Source organism: Aphis gossypii, chromosome 1 (genome assembly GCF_020184175.1).
Source record: "Aphis gossypii isolate Hap1 chromosome 1, ASM2018417v2, whole genome shotgun sequence".
NCBI lineage: Eukaryota > Metazoa > Arthropoda > Insecta > Hemiptera > Aphididae > Aphis > Aphis gossypii.
Genome location: NC_065530.1, coordinates 1,351,438 through 1,363,682, shown reverse-complemented (window position 1 = coordinate 1,363,682; position 12,245 = coordinate 1,351,438). Strand labels below are relative to the sequence as shown.

Here is a 12,245-nt window from a genome sequence, read left to right as displayed (position 1 = left end):
ATATTATATACCTTAAAATAGAGATTTAGATTTCAATTTTCAAAGAAAGTGAAACAGGATAAATATGCATAGGTACATAAACATATGATAACCAAAATTTTAAATTAGGAAAATAAATGTTTTGCATTTTAATTATTGGAAAAATGCATTAGTAAGAATGCAGTATAATATATATTATTTATACATAATATACAAGGTGTTACAGATAGAACTGACTAAAAAAAAAAAAATGATGCTAATTAAACGTACAATAAAATTTGTGAAAATTATATAATTAATAAATATACTCATTTCCAAAAATAATATTTTGAAAGATATAAATAAATTTATGCAAAAAAAATATTGATATTTTAAAAAATTCTAAAAAATATAAATAAGAAAAAAAGTTATTCTAAAAGTCAGTTCTATCTGTTACACCTTATATATACATAGTATTATGACTATGATGCAAAAAATACTTAAGTAAACTTGAAATTTTAAAACTTTTTACTTTTTGTACAACATTAATTAAATTGATATGTAGAAATGAATAAGTCAAACCAAATTAAGGAGTTACTTGAACTAACCTACAATTATAAAATGTTAACTCCATTAGTTTTTGCAAGACAACAATAATATTTTATCCATTGATATATTACTATTGGTAAACTATAATGTGAAATAATAAACACAGAATTTTAATTTGTTATTTATGATTATATTATATAATTAAAATGTTTATATAATCTATAGTAAAAAACACTAGATTCTTTGGAAACCACCTCAAAGGTGCAGTGCAAAGGATTGATTTTAATATAAACTTCTTGTTTTTTGACAAATTCAATCGCTTATGTTCAAATCAAACTCTGATGTTTAAACAAAGATTTACATTCCACCACGAAGACGAAGTACCAGATGAAGTGTTGATTCTTTCTGAATATTATAGTCAGATAATGTACGGCCATCTTCCAATTGTTTTCCGGCGAAAATCAATCGCTGTTGGTCTGGTGGGATTCCTTCTTTATCTTGAATTTTAGCTTTCACGTTTTCAATAGAGTCTGACGATTCTACTTCTAAAGTGATGGTTTTGCCAGTTAAAGTTTTCACAAAGATTTGCATTCCACCACGAAGACGAAGTACCAAATGTAATGTAGATTCTTTCTGAATATTATAGTCAGATAATGTACGGCCATCTTCCAATTGTTTTCCGGCGAAAATCAATCGCTGTTGGTCTGGTGGGATTCCTTCTTTGTCTTGAATTTTGGCTTTCACGTTTTCAATAGAGTCTGACGATTCTACTTCTAAAGTGATGGTTTTACCAGTCAATGTTTTCACAAAGATTTGCATTCCACCACGAAGACGAAGTACCAAATGTAGTGTAGATTCTTTCTGAATATTATAGTCAGATAAAGTACGGCCATCTTCCAATTGTTTTCCGGCGAAAATCAATCGCTGTTGGTCAGGTGGGATTCCTTCTTTATCTTGAATTTTAGCTTTCACGTTTTCAATAGAGTCTGACGATTCTACTTCTAAAGTGATGGTTTTACCAGTCAATGTTTTCACAAAGATTTGCATTCCACCACGAAGACGAAGTACCAAATGTAGTGTAGATTCTTTCTGAATATTATAGTCAGATAAAGTACGGCCATCTTCCAATTGTTTTCCGGCAAAAATCAATCGCTGTTGGTCTGGTGGGATTCCTTCTTTGTCTTGAATTTTGGCTTTCACGTTTTCAATAGAGTCTGACGATTCTACTTCTAAAGTGATGGTTTTGCCAGTTAAAGTTTTCACGAAGATTTGCATTCCACCACGAAGACGAAGTACCAAATGTAATGTAGATTCTTTCTGAATATTGTAGTCAGATAATGTACGGCCATCTTCCAATTGTTTTCCGGCAAAAATCAATCGCTGTTGGTCTGGTGGGATTCCTTCTTTGTCTTGAATTTTGGCTTTCACGTTTTCAATAGAGTCTGACGATTCTACTTCTAAAGTGATGGTTTTGCCAGTTAAAGTTTTCACGAAGATTTGCATTCCACCACGAAGACGAAGTACCAAATGTAATGTAGATTCTTTCTGAATATTATAGTCAGATAATGTACGGCCATCTTCCAATTGTTTTCCGGCGAAAATCAATCGCTGTTGGTCTGGTGGGATTCCTTCTTTATCTTGAATTTTAGCTTTCACGTTTTCAATAGAGTCTGAAGATTCTACTTCTAAAGTGATGGTTTTGCCAGTTAAAGTTTTCACGAAGATTTGCATTCCACCACGAAGACGAAGTACCAAATGTAATGTAGATTCTTTCTGAATATTGTAGTCAGATAATGTACGGCCATCTTCCAATTGTTTTCCGGCAAAAATCAATCGCTGTTGGTCTGGTGGGATTCCTTCTTTGTCTTGAATTTTGGCTTTCACGTTTTCAATAGAGTCTGACGATTCTACTTCTAAAGTGATGGTTTTGCCAGTTAAAGTTTTCACGAAGATTTGCATTCCACCACGAAGACGAAGTACCAAATGTAATGTAGATTCTTTCTGAATATTGTAGTCAGATAATGTACGGCCATCTTCCAATTGTTTTCCGGCAAAAATCAATCGCTGTTGGTCTGGTGGGATTCCTTCTTTGTCTTGAATTTTGGCTTTCACGTTTTCAATAGAGTCTGACGATTCTACTTCTAAAGTGATGGTTTTGCCAGTTAAAGTTTTCACGAAGATTTGCATTCCACCACGAAGACGAAGTACCAAATGTAATGTAGATTCTTTCTGAATATTGTAGTCAGATAATGTACGGCCATCTTCCAATTGTTTTCCGGCAAAAATCAATCGCTGTTGGTCTGGTGGGATTCCTTCTTTGTCTTGAATTTTGGCTTTCACGTTTTCAATAGAGTCTGACGATTCTACTTCTAAAGTGATGGTTTTGCCAGTTAAAGTTTTCACAAAGATTTGCATCTTGAGACTGAGAACAAAAAATTTCAGATTCATTATTGGTATATAATTAATATGATTTGGCTGACCCAAAATAGTTGGGAGAGAAGGCGAAGGAAAATAAGAAGAATTAATATGATTACATTTTTAATAACCATATTATGTTTATGATCAAAATTTTCTAAAATAATTTTTACGAGAAACTTTATGATTATCAACATTTTAATTGATAACTGTATAAAAACCCTTAAGTCATTATATATTTTTATTGGCATTCATATTAACATAAAAAGTAATTATGAGTAAAAAAACTATTACCTATTTAATCAAATCCTATTTTACTCTTTAATTTTGAGATAAATGTTCTAAAAGTAGATACAAATAAATAGGTTAGTGTTAAGAATATACATTTATTGATGTAATACTTCTCACTGTACCTATTTGACAAAACAAAGTGATTGATTTTCTTGAATGTGGGGCCCTCTAAATTTCTAGGATAGTAGGCCTTTACAGGAAGACTGGTGTTGCAGGTGAGTACTACCTACTAGTTTAATATTTATAACTATATAAACAACACTGTAGATTCAAACTACAGATAGCAAATATGACTAGATAGGCAAGAGGCAACCTCTGTATAATTAATAGGTACAAATAAATACATACTTATCCATTTTAGATACCTAATTGATTAAAAAAAAATTCAACTAGGAAGTAAGCCTTGAATAAATACAAACAAGAATGCTAATAAGATACTAGTTTACTGGTATGGTGGGTATTGAAAAAAACTGATCATGAGACTAAATACTAAATGAAACAAGTTTAATAACTAAGTACTTAACATACCAACAACCATATCTAAGTTTATAACTAGATGAAATATTTTATACTATAGTTCTCATGTATAAATGTATTACTGTACAAACTAATTAAATAAATAAATAAAAATATTTTATTTCATTATTGTTATAAACATTGTGTAATATAAATTTAAAATAAATATATCTTGCAAAAATGTATGAATCTCAGTTAAAACATCAAATCGCTAGCACGTACTAAGTGATTGAAAGTTGGCAAAAAACAAGGTACAAAAGATACTAAAACTGATAAGTCAATATGCTTAAATTTTTATGAATAATTAGGAACATTGAAGGCAACTGAGTTAAACAAAATATTGTAATAGGTATGTGCAGTTTTAATCTGCCATCAGATAACACTAATTAAAGAATAATTTGCTACAATATTAATTATCAATTTAACTTATATAATGAAATATTTTGATTTTTTTGTTTAGAAGTATGATAACATATGAAACTTAAATTGATGTCTTATAAATAAAATTCACCTGTATTAAAATAAGCTCATAAATACCAAATAGAGTATTGACAAAGGAACTAAGTAGCTATGAAGTTAACTATTAAAATATTTGAAATGAACTAAATACTATAAATGTAATGACATACATTACAATAATAATAAGACTACATAGGTAAATAGCTTAATATTTTTTAAATATGATAAATAAATTAGTCTGTATTAAAAAAAATCAAAATGTCTGAAAAATTGCTACTTATTAAATAATTAGTGGTTTGGTTAAATTGGTGATTATTAAATCCAATATAAATATAAAAATCATGGTTAAACTATACATAATATTATAAGTATATAATATAGGCTCTGTCTCTGGTCCCGGAAAATCCGTGAAATTTACAATTATGTTATCAGTCCCGGACAATTTATGTTATCAATGCGCATGCGCCGGGACTTGGACTTTTTCCAGTAGTTCGTACAATAATTACCGTACAATTCGTGTTATCAAAATATAAAAACCGTAAACTGTACACTGTACATGGGGGGGAGTGGGGGCATAATTAAATATGGTTTATAAATAAACATCGATTTTAAATATTTAAAATCTATTTTTAATATTAATTATTAGTTTGGACAATTTTTGTTATCAAAATATAAAATTAAAATCGAATTTTTTTGATTATAATACGGTGAGGTTTTTGTTAATTTGTTTTAATATTTTAACATTTTTAATAAAATTAACATTCTTCACCATGGTACTTACAATTGGACAACGTTTTAAGTCATATACAGACCTTATTGACGCCTTAAGTCAATATAAAAAAACGAAATTCAACGATTTTTGGATTAGAGATAATCGTACTCTAAAAACAGCTAAAAAACGGTAAGTGTTTTTAATTTTAAAATAAATAGGTAAGGAAGCCTTTTTGCACGCTAGCTCAAATTGTTTGTAATATGTTTTCAATTTCTCATAGATCACAATCAAATATTATGGCCAATGTAAATGACGAACTAAAATATGCCTATATAAAATTTAGTTGCATTCATGGTGGTCAAAAATTTCGAGAAAAATTGAAAATTTCGAATCGAAAAACATTGTAAGTATAGTACCCACTTGGATGGAAATAAGTGACTTATTTGTTTATTTCATGTAACACATAGCGCATGTTTAAATTTCCCAAGTATTATAACTGTGAGTAAGGAAATAACTCCCACAAATGATCACTGCATTTTGGATAATGGCCCCCCTCCTCAAAAAATTAAATCCACGATCCGCTTCTGCCCTTCTAACACAATTTGAAAACAATTGAGTTGTAGATTCTGAGTAGAACAATGAATGTATTGATTTCACAATGATGTGTGTTTTTTTTTCATTTTTTTTTTTGTGACTGTGTACACGATAAGTAGTTGAAATAATGCTTTGATTTTCTTAAATAGTTAAATATATAAATTACTTTATTCACAATAATATCATCAAATATACTTAGTAATATCATAGGCTGACTGACCGTTTTAACTCAGAATCGTTTTTCTTATACAATGATATTATATCATTGAATTAAAATTTAACACCATCCATTACAGTGACCCACTTACACACCTAAAGCAGAGCGACATCCACTTACCCACCCACCTTTTTTTTACTATTATAAGTGTTAAAAAAAAATACAACATATTATGTGTTGTAAATTCGAATAATAGGTATGTGATTAAATTTTATAATTTACAATACTTTAATATTTTTGTTTATTATATTTCAGTACTTTCAAGCAAGAATGTGAAGCTTTTTTATATTTTTCTTTATCAAAAGATGGTCAATATTTGGTTCTTAAAAATATGTCAGAGGAACATAATCACACTCCGCATACTAGGTAGAATAGATATTTCATTAGTTGTGCTTTATTTAATTTATGTTTAATTTTTATATATAATTAGCATTAAAAAAAATTGGTACATTTTTAATGGTACAAATGTGCTGAGGTACCTAATTTTGTTTATATGTGAAATTAAATTAAATTATATCTATCTTAAAAATTGGCTGTATAAAATTTGATTTTAAGAAATCAAACAAAGCATATTTTAACATATAAAGTGAATAGGGGTACCTGCGGTAGGTATAGGTATTTGGCCTAGTCCGTATAGCTTATAGTGATAGTGCCAACTAGTAAAACAATTTTAAAATAGGCTTAGAAATATCTAAATAAAAAGTTTATAGTATCTATTAAAGTTTAATTATAAATTAATGTGAAATATCACACTATTATACACCGATTATAACCATTAGCTATTTATTTCAATGGATTATGTTATTATTATACCTATTTATTATCCCAAACCTTTAATTTTGGTATTAAAAATAATAAATCACAAAACTTTCAACTAGATACCTAAACACATCTTAAAAATATTTTATTAATTTATTGATAATAATGTTTCTTAACTTTTGAGCAGCCCCTAAAGTTGTGTATAGTGCGAAAAGTGAGGTGTGTAGTAAGAAATTTAAACATTTTAGGGACTGTTTTGAGCAAAGCATGAATGTACAGTGCCATGTGATAAATTTTAGTATATCTTCATAAAATGTAAACAGATATTTTAATTTGAATGATAGAATATCTATAATAGAAAGCTGATTACCATGGCAAAAGTTTTGTCTTGTTTTGTTTGTATTCACTGTACCTACTTTTAACTAAACCGTTTTATAATAATCAAAATATTGAAAATAATCACTAATTACAATATTTTTTTTTTTGCTTTATACTTTAGTAAGACTTTTGGACATCTTCCTAATCAAAGAAAACTAAATACAAATATTTTAAATGAAGCACTGACATTACAAAATATAAAGCCCAATAAAAAGTTATTGCTACAGAATTTATCAGCCAAATCAGGCAACACAATCCTCTTAAAAGACATCACCAATATTTCTCGACATGGCAATATTTTTACCAATGATCTTTCATCTTGCATACCTATTCTTCAAAAACATAATTGCCAATATGAAATGTTAATTGAAGGTGATGAATTTAGAGGATTATTTTTTCAAAATAACATAATGAAAAATAATTTTGCTGCATTTCCCGAGATAGTGTTTTTGGATGGTACCTATAAACTACTGAATTTTAATGGTATTGTATATTTATTTTTGGTAGAAGATTCAGTTGGAAGCTCAGAAATAGCAGGTGTGGGTATACTAGTTGGTGAAGTAAAACAATACATTGATTGGCTTATTTCTTCATTTAAAATAAAAAATGAAAACAGCAATTTAATAAATTCATTTATGACCGATAAAGATGAGAATATGAGAAACGTTTTAAATTCTCATTTTCCAGAAGCAAACCTTAATTTATGCAAATTTCATGTATTTCAAATTTTTAAAAGAGAAATCACTACAACCAAATTAGGAATAAACCCAACAGAGAAGTCTGTATCATTGGAATACTTACAAAAAATATCTTATTCAAAATCTCCTGAAGAATATAATGATAACTATGAAATAATGACTGAACTTTTACCTATACAAGTAATGCAATACTATAATTTAAATTGGCATCCTATTAAAAAACAATGGGTGGATGGATTTATAAGTAAAAATTTTTTGAATTTTACCAACAATCGAACTGAATCACTTAATCGTAATCTAAAATCCATTATTAAAAAATTAAGCTCCCTCCAAGAATTTCTTGAAAATTTATTTGTAGAACTACAGATTGAAAGAACTGAAAGAGATCACAGAGCTATGAAAACAATTCATAAACTGCCTGTAATAAATTCAACTATTGCTCCTATCAAAATCTATTCAAACATTTTAACTCAATTTGCTTTTGATCTTGTAGAAAAAGAGTATTTAGCTAGTATCAATATAAAAAATAATAATGATACAAATTTAAATATCACGGACTTGAATTGCTCTTGTACATTCAATCGTAATATGGGATTACCATGCCGACATATTTTCAACATGAGAATTAATAAAAAACTAGACATTTTTGATGAACAATTATGTATACCAAGGTGGACAAAAAAATATTTGCTAGAAAAACAAAATGTATTTCAACTATTAAATAATGAAGATCATTTGCAAGAAAGTTTAATAAAAGTGATGCCTACATTACGTGCTCCAAAATCAACATTTGAAAAATATAAACATGCCTCATTATTTACCAATCAACTTTCTAAACTTATCTCCGAAGTTGGCCAAAAAGCTTTTAATTATAGAATTGAAATTGTGAAACAAATATTGAAAATATGGGAAAGTAATAAGGAGTTCATTGTTATACCAATTGATGAAGATGCTCGTAATCAAAGGATTCAAATAACAGTAAGACATTTACTTTTTTTAACTTATAAATAAATTTTCATTTTTTAAACTGTCTAAATTAATCAAACATTTTACACATTTAAAGGATGAACCTCTAGATGAACCAGTTATGAATTTTGAAAAAAATGTTATTGAAAATGATCAAACAGAATTGATTTTCACAAATGTAAAGTGCAATAATGAAATTAGTTTGCCAAACGTAAAAGAGGTAAAAGAGCATTAAAAACATTTCACTATGCCATTAATTTATTGTATTAACTATTAACAGCAGGTACACTTACACCAGTCAATTGGTGTAGATGCTCATAATCAAAGGATTCAAATAACAGTAAGACATTTACTTTTTTTAACTTATAAATAAATTTTCATTTTTTAAACTGTCTAAATTAATCAAACATTTTACACATTTAAAGGATGAACCTCTAGATGAACCAGTTATGAATTTTGAAAAAAATGTTATTGAAAATGATCAAACAGAATTGATTTTCACAAATGTAAAGTGCAATAATGAAATTAGTTTGCCAAACGTAAAAGAGGTAAAAGAGCATTAAAAACATTTCACTATGCCATTAATTTATTGTATTAACTATTAACAGCAGGTACACTTACACCAGTCAATTGGTGTAGATGCTCATAATCAAAGGATTCAAATAACAGTAAGACATTTACTTTTTTTAACTTATAAATAAATTTTCATTTTTTAAACTGTCTAAATTAATCAAACATTTTACACATTTAAAGGATGAACCTCTAGATGAACCAGTTATGAATTTTGAAAAAAATGTTATTGAAAATGATCAAACAGAATTGATTTTCACAAATGTAAAGTGCAATAATGAAATTAGTTTGCCAAACGTAAAAGAGGTAAAAGAGCATTAAAAACATTTCACTATGCCATTAATTTATTGTATTAACTATTAACAGCAGGTACACTTACACCAGTCAATTGATGTAGATGCTCATAATCAAAGTATTCAGTTAACAGTAATAAAAAAAAATTATTTTTTAAATTTATGTAAAAAATATTCATAAATTATGTTTACAGGTTTCTTCCTCATCAAATCCATCTAAATTTAATCAGGAACAAGAAACTAAAAAAATTGGTAAGTTTAATTGCATACAATCTCGGATCTGTGCATATATATATATATATATTTTAAAAATTTGTATATTTTTATTAAAATTAATAAATGTTAATATTTGTATGTTGTACAAAGTGGAAAATAGATAATATTTGTAGTTTAATAAAAATGTGTATAAAATTATCTTTTTTCAGATCTTTCTCAGATTAAAATACCAGTTATTAAAAGAAGAGGTAAACCTAAAGGATCCCTCCAAACTGTTATTGGACTTCCAAAAAAAAGGAAAATATTCATTAAAAAACCATTTAAACTTATGTACTTTGTTGATAGATATAAGTTAATATTATCCTGGTTCTGTAGTACTAATGTTGTTGATAAAGTCATGAACATGGGTTGGAAAATAAGCGAACATGACGTATCTTCAGATGTACCTGATACAATCATCGACGAAATGGTTGATTTATATCAAGTAAAATAATGTATATAAACAACTTTATTAATATAAATATAGCTGATTATTTTTTTTATAATTTAGGTTAAAGATTATTTTTTGCCTTGTGGTTGGAAAAAGGTACAAAATATTGTAGCAAAAAAAAAAAGCTCTCATAATTTATGGCTATGTCCAATATGCAACAAAAAATGTATAAGCAACACAATAAGTTGTGACCACTGTTTAATATGGTATCATACAAAATGTGTTTGTGTAACTAGTATACCAAGTAAAAATTGGTTTTGTAAGTACTGCTGAAACTGAGTGTACATAGGTATAAGTCTTCAAAATCAATTTTGTTTTTTATATTATTATACCTACCTTTAAAAAAAATCTTGTTATTTATTTCATCATATCTATATTATTTTCCTTTTTTTAAATTGTACAATTTAATTACAATTATTTTCATTGAGAAAATAATTTAATAAAATAAGTATAGGCATGCGTACCTAATTAAAAACACTTAAGGGGTCCATTTATTGTACTCCAATACTATTTTTTTAAAGATTGGACGTAAAAAGACATACAAATGACATGCACAACGAATAAGGTAGTAACTCACTATTATACTTAACTTTATTACTTTCTTAATTTTTAATTAAGTAAGTATGATAATTGAAGTGAAAAAAGTCTGAATTTTTAAAACTTCAAGAATTTGTGTTAAATAGGAAAATAATAAAGTGCCAAAGTACAACACTCTCCCCTAATTATAAATATACAAAGTAAATATTTTGGAAAATAAGTTTTTAAAAATTGTCTAAAAACACTGTTTTAATTATATTGGTGATTAAAAGTTACACAGGGACAGGGTATATACATACTTACCCCAATCAAGCTTGATTATATAAATGAGTATATATTTGCATTTGGAAACTAGTATGAGAAAATAAAAAAAACATTTCAGGGTCGGTGGTTACTGAGTGAAAACAACTTCTAAACGAGTGACCTAACCAATAGAAGCAAAGTTAAAGTTCCTTAAGTACCTACCTATTACAAGACTACAAGTAATGACAACTACTAAATAGTCATAATTTAACTTTTCCCCTATGGGTTAGCTAACCCGTAGGGTTTACAGTGACTGAGTGTCGAGTGACCTAAGCTTCCCCTCGGAACTTGTTTTTTTGGAAACATCTTATTTAATTATGCCCCCACTCCCCCCCATGTACAGTGTACAGTTTACGGTTTTTATATTTTGATAACACGAATTGTACGGTAATTATTGTACGAACTACTGGAAAAAGTCCAAGTCCCGGCGCATGCGCATTGATAACATAAATTGTCCGGGACTGATAACATAATTGTAAATTTCACGGATTTTCCGGGACCAGAGACAGAGCCTATAATATATTATATAACTTATATACTATAATCAGTAGACAAAGACCGTCAATTGAAAAAATACAGCCATTCGGATTTCAGACAAAGGAAACTAACGACCTTGATAGTTGTTTGAAACATAATAATGGCGGCGGCTCTGACGTAGCAGATGTAATATGTTTCGTACGTGGTAAAATATTTTTCCGAATAAATCGTTGTTCAGAAATAAAATAGCAAAACATCTCTAAACGAAATTGTTGGATTACAGACAAAAATCGTCAAAACAATAAACATGGCAAAAAAAAATTGAAGAATTATTAAGATATTGATATTAAAATATAATTACCTTAGTATGTGTTGAAAATTTAGGTTCGATAACGTTTGTTATGTGCTCACAGTTGGTAAATAACTATGGAAACTCTGGAGATCAAAAATAATGACAAGACAACCTAACAACAGATTTGACGACTATATCCTCAGCAGCAATTGCGATGACTGTACTAAACACTAATTGAACAGAGAATCACAGAATTCTTACTTCTGACTCGCCTGTGGAACTGATGTATTATGACTATTAGTGTAGTGGTAATGTACTTGTACAAAATTGTCTTATTGATTATTGAATGTTGACTGTGAAAGTGTGAAGAGTGGGGCGTGGCGACCATGGAAGCATAGACTATGACGAAATAAATTATTATGATTACAATTTACAACAAATTGAATTTCGCATTATCGTTCAGTCGGGCGCAAGAAAATGGAAATGGAAGATTTTAGACTTCCGCCTTTTGATTAAAATTCAGTCGACTTGAATGTATATTTTAATTCGTGTATA

General features: G+C 28.2%; 2 protein-coding genes across 7 annotated transcripts; one reads left to right on the top strand and one right to left on the bottom strand.

The window, feature by feature from the left end:
- Window positions 1–675: 675 nt before the first annotated feature.
- LOC114120861 (polyubiquitin-C) lies at window positions 676–12,186 on the bottom strand. Its single transcript, XM_027982929.2, has 2 exons — window positions 11,760–12,186; window positions 676–2,929 (listed from the first exon to the last, which is right to left on the bottom strand). Exon 2 carries the CDS (start codon window positions 2,920–2,922, stop codon window positions 865–867), a length of 2,058 nt encoding a protein of 685 aa, XP_027838730.2. The 5' UTR covers window positions 2,923–2,929; window positions 11,760–12,186; the 3' UTR covers window positions 676–864.
- Window positions 7,229–10,277, top strand: LOC114128013 (uncharacterized). 6 transcript variants are annotated; one of them, XM_050197783.1, is made up of 11 exons: window positions 7,229–8,524; window positions 8,610–8,732; window positions 8,793–8,852; window positions 8,938–9,060; window positions 9,121–9,180; window positions 9,266–9,388; window positions 9,449–9,508; window positions 9,570–9,627; window positions 9,801–9,839; window positions 9,937–10,075; window positions 10,142–10,277. In XM_050197783.1, the coding sequence occupies exons 1-10, from the start codon at window positions 7,259–7,261 to the stop codon at window positions 9,945–9,947; spliced, it is 1,923 nt and encodes a 640-aa protein (XP_050053740.1). In that variant the 5' UTR covers window positions 7,229–7,258; the 3' UTR covers window positions 9,948–10,075; window positions 10,142–10,277. The 6 variants fall into 6 exon arrangements, with proteins under 6 accessions (XP_050053740.1, XP_050053743.1, XP_050053742.1 ...); XM_050197786.1 differs by lacking the exon at window positions 10,142–10,277 and having other exon boundaries at window positions 9,452–9,494; window positions 9,937–9,982; XM_050197785.1 differs by lacking the exon at window positions 10,142–10,277 and having other exon boundaries at window positions 9,449–9,494; window positions 9,937–9,982.
- Window positions 12,187–12,245: the final 59 nt, after the last annotated feature.

Coding starts and splice junctions, on each gene's coding strand:
- LOC114120861 (XM_027982929.2), bottom strand. CDS start 2,922: ATGCAAATCTTTGTGAAAACTTTAACTGGCAAAACCATCACTTTAGAA.
- LOC114128013 (XM_050197783.1), top strand. CDS start 7,259: ATGAAAAATAATTTTGCTGCATTTCCCGAGATAGTGTTTTTGGATGGT. Junction 9,061..9,120: donor GTTTGCCAAACGTAAAAGAG/GTAAAAGAGCAT, acceptor AACTATTAACAG/CAGGTACACTTACACCAGTC. Junction 9,509..9,569: donor ATCAAAGTATTCAGTTAACA/GTAATAAAAAAA, acceptor TTATGTTTACAG/GTTTCTTCCTCATCAAATCC.